This window comes from Solanum tuberosum, unplaced genomic scaffold, assembly GCF_000226075.1.
Source record: "Solanum tuberosum cultivar DM 1-3 516 R44 unplaced genomic scaffold, SolTub_3.0 scf00043, whole genome shotgun sequence".
NCBI lineage: Eukaryota > Viridiplantae > Streptophyta > Magnoliopsida > Solanales > Solanaceae > Solanum > Solanum tuberosum.
The window spans coordinates 1,285,551-1,289,501 of record NW_006238969.1 but is presented as its reverse complement, the minus strand read 5'-3'; the positions used below and the strand labels follow the sequence as shown (position 1 = coordinate 1,289,501).

At 30.9% G+C, this 3,951-nt stretch overlaps 1 protein-coding gene across 1 annotated transcript in view; it reads right to left on the bottom strand.

Annotated features, from left to right (window-relative positions):
* The window catches only part of LOC102593097 (rho GTPase-activating protein REN1-like), a 108,073-nt gene that overhangs the window by 101,180 nt on the left and 2,942 nt on the right, over positions 1-3,951 (bottom strand). The window contains 3 exon segments of the mRNA XM_015306946.1: positions 2,088-2,124; positions 2,462-2,518; positions 2,708-2,756. Coding sequence (XP_015162432.1) covers positions 2,088-2,124; positions 2,462-2,518; positions 2,708-2,756 — 143 coding nt within the window.

Genomic DNA, 3,951 nt, shown 5'->3' with positions numbered 1-3,951 from the left:
AAAAAAACTTAATAAATATTATAAAGATAATTTTATTTGTGAATTTGATTAACAAGTAGTAACATTAACACCATGTAATATTGTTTTGTCGATATTTATGATAATATTTTTAAATTATAATTTATAATTTAATTTAATAATTATAAAAAAATATATAACTTTTAAAAAAGTGGGCTGGCCCGGCAAGCCTGTAGCCCACATACTTGTGGGTTGGGCCGACCGTTTTCTGGCCCACACCAAAAATGGGCTAGCCTGGCCTGGCCCGTAAAATGTCAAAGCCTGTATGGGTTAGCCCGGATGGGGTGGGCTAGCCCATATTGACAACTCTACTATTGGTGCCTAAAGCCAAATTTCAAAATGAGGCGATAATTTAAAATATGTGTTTCTAACTTTTTGAAATGCAAAGTAATGAATAATTATTTTATAATCGAGTTCTCATATAGATTTTTTTTCGATTGATAATATACCAAGTCAATTCAATTTCTCTTGATACACTATTGATCTAGAGTAAGATTTGATCAACTTTAATTTTCAAAAACTTATTTCATCTAAAGAGTTTTCCGATCAAATAGTTAAAAGTTCCCTTTTGTAAATTTTATTCAATTTTCAACTATTGTTTTTGGATCTTTTATTAGTTGGATTCAATTTTAGTCTTATTTAGAAACTCTTTAATTTTTCACTTTCAATGTGACATGTTTAAGACCACGAGATTAAAGAGCATTTCGATACATTTGATATAATTTTTAATTTTAAACTACAAGATTTAAAAGTCTTCTTTATTTTCTTAAATTTTGTATCAAGTCAAAATAGACCAAATAAATTCAAACTAAAGGAAAAATATATAAATGGGGCCCTTAAAATTGGGGGCCTAAAGCATTGTCTTAGTGGCTTCACATGGAAGCTGGCCATGCCTCAACATCACCTTTTCACTGGGGTGCAAAAATCAAGCCGACCTATAAATCGAATTCAAAAAAAGTGTTATTGGTTTATTGGATTAACGAATTTTTAATGATTTTATAGAAAAAGATTATTGGGTTATCAGTTCGGTTTTATTTTTTATATTGTGTTATTGGGTAAATCAATATCCCATAAAGACAACAGTACTTTATTACTTTACCCGTACATAAAAATTAAATATTAATCTCAATACCTTACTAGTTATTGCATTTTTCCTTCAATCCTCAATTTACAGTGACTTTGAGTTCACAACTTCACATTATACAAAACGTTAAAAGCTAAAGTGAGAATCCAATTCCTCTTAATTTCTCTGTGTTACAGTTGTACAGTTCTTTTCATGTTAGTTATTATTGTTGCTATTTTATGAGCATTTGTAAAGTTACATTATTGTCTTTTTGTGTCAAACTATTGGAGAAATCATATATTTTTATAAGCATTTTCTTATTTGTTAAATCAAAAAAAGAACTGTTAAGGGCCAAAACCGATAAACCAAAAATTAATAAAAAATATCTTGTTTGGTTATTGGTTTGACGTATTTAAAAATCGAAAACGCAATAAACCGAACTGATAATATATAAAACCAAACCAAACCTACCGATGCACACCCCTACCTTTCACCTTTTATTCTAAACTTGATATTCCAATTCAATTGGATACAAATCCCAGAATACGTTATAATGATATAGGGTGTGTTCAGTATAAAGGAAAATATTTTATAGTAAAATAATTATGTTTCTTACTTATTTTTTACATAAAATAAAATTAATCTTATTCCAAATATTTGTATATAATTTAAACAAATATATATAGGAGGTGGGTAGTGGGAATTGGAGCTACGGGATGGAAGTAAAGATGAGGTATGCTAGAGGATGTGATATCATATGTGGAACTTGTTGTCTTTACTTTCATTAGGGAAATTATTTTGATCATTTTTAAGCAACTTGTTTTGCTAGAGAATATGGCCACAGACAACATTTTTAGTGTTTTTGAATTAGAGAACAAGTGAGAAATAAATAAGATGACTCTTAAATCATAATATAAAAGGGAGGGATCGGTAATACAAAATATATACAAGAGAGGAGAGAAGGAGATGATTTCCTAAATAAAGTTGTAGAGGATAGAAGAGTGACCTTTTGATGATAAAAATAGAGGGCCACTTTTGTAAACCTGCCAAGTAAATTTTCATTGTTAATGAAGTTGATTAATTGTTGTCGTCCTTAACAACTATTTTCACCGTTTCAAAAAGAGTGACCTAATTTGACTTGACACAGAGTTTTAGAAAATAAAGAAGACTTTTGAATCTTGTGGTCTTAAATTAAACTTATGTCAAATGTACTAAATTGCCCTTTAATCTTGTGTCCTTAAACATGCCACGTGGAAAACTGATATTAAAATGTTATCAAAATAGGAAAAAAAATTTCTTTTTTAAACAGACTAAAAAGGAAAGGAGGTTAGTATTTTTGAAACGGAGGGAGTATTAACTGTGTGGAATAAGAAAAGATACCTTATTCTCAGAATTCAATTGTGGTTGATCATTAGGTGTATGATCACTCACATCTACCTGCACAAAATGAATGCATGGACAAATCTAATGATGATATTCATGTAACAAAATAATATATAATGCATGTACATAATATCTGACTAGTGTCAACATTTTGGTTAGTCATAACCTCCAAATATCCTGTATTCAAATCCATATTAATTAAACAAAAAAGAAAGTTTATTCTAAAGAAGAAATACTACATACATGAATATGAACAAGAACAGGAAGAGGCTTTCTTGATCTTTTCCTCAAGCTGCAAGAAAAAAGAGAAGAAGGAAGTTAGAGTAAGACACCGCCAAATTTCCAGAAAGACCTTTTCTTTTCCTTACACCTTCCCCATATATGTCTCTTCCTATTTTCACTACTTTTCTTTCTACCCACTTAAAATATTCCACTTTCTCAACAATAAACTCAGATTATTGATTATTTACTATCTAAATAAATGCCAACAACAATGAAGTAATGTGATTGGCAAAAATTTCTTTGTATTATAAGCTATTTTATAATTTTTGAGTGTTCTCACTAAATTATCCTTAGCTTATATCATCATAACTATTTCCATAGTTATGCCTTTTGGAAAATATTTTCAAAAGTTAAGAAGACAATATTTATCTATTCTAAAACGCAACGGAGTGCTGCCATATCCCACAACTTTTTCAGAAGGCTGGACCTTATACCAAATGGATGTCTGTTATGCATTTCTCCGAGGTGGTCTAGATGAAGAGGTCTATATGGAGATTCCTAAGGGCTTCAGAAAACCAAATAGGAACAAAGTATGCAGGTTACTCAAATCATTATATAGTCTTAAACAGGCCTCAAGGAAATAGAACTTGAAGCTCACAAATGCATTGTTGGTCACTAGTCTCACTCAAAGTACACATGACTACTCTTTATTCACACTAAAGAAAGGGAAGACCTAGTGATTGTGTTAGTATATGTGGATGACTTATGTATTGATTACAGGAAGTAATCCAAAATTAATCACTGAGGTGAAGGAAAATTCGCATAAGCAATTCAAGCTAAGGATCAAGGTGAGCTCAAGTTTTTTCTAGGCATTGAAGTGTTGAGATCTTCAGAGGGAGTTATTCTAAACTAGAGGAAGTATATCTTAGAGCTTATTTCTGATGCAGGCCTAACTAGTGCTAAACCTGCTGTAACGACTCGGAAAAAATAATAGGTTAAGCAAGAGCCTATGACTTTGTGTTGACTTTATAATGAGGTTCTATGAGGGGTTTATATGTAATTTCGTTTTAATTGTGTAACTCCGACAATTTAAAATGAATAAGAAGAAGCTTGAAATTGGAAGTAGTCACTTTTGGAAAAATTCAGAATCTGGAAATTTGGTTAAGTGTGGGAAATCAGTGAGTTTTTGGCCAACTTTGAGCAGTCATAACTCCTAGCTCAGGATGATCCAGGAGTAGTTCCAGTTATGTTTGGAAAGCCCTTGG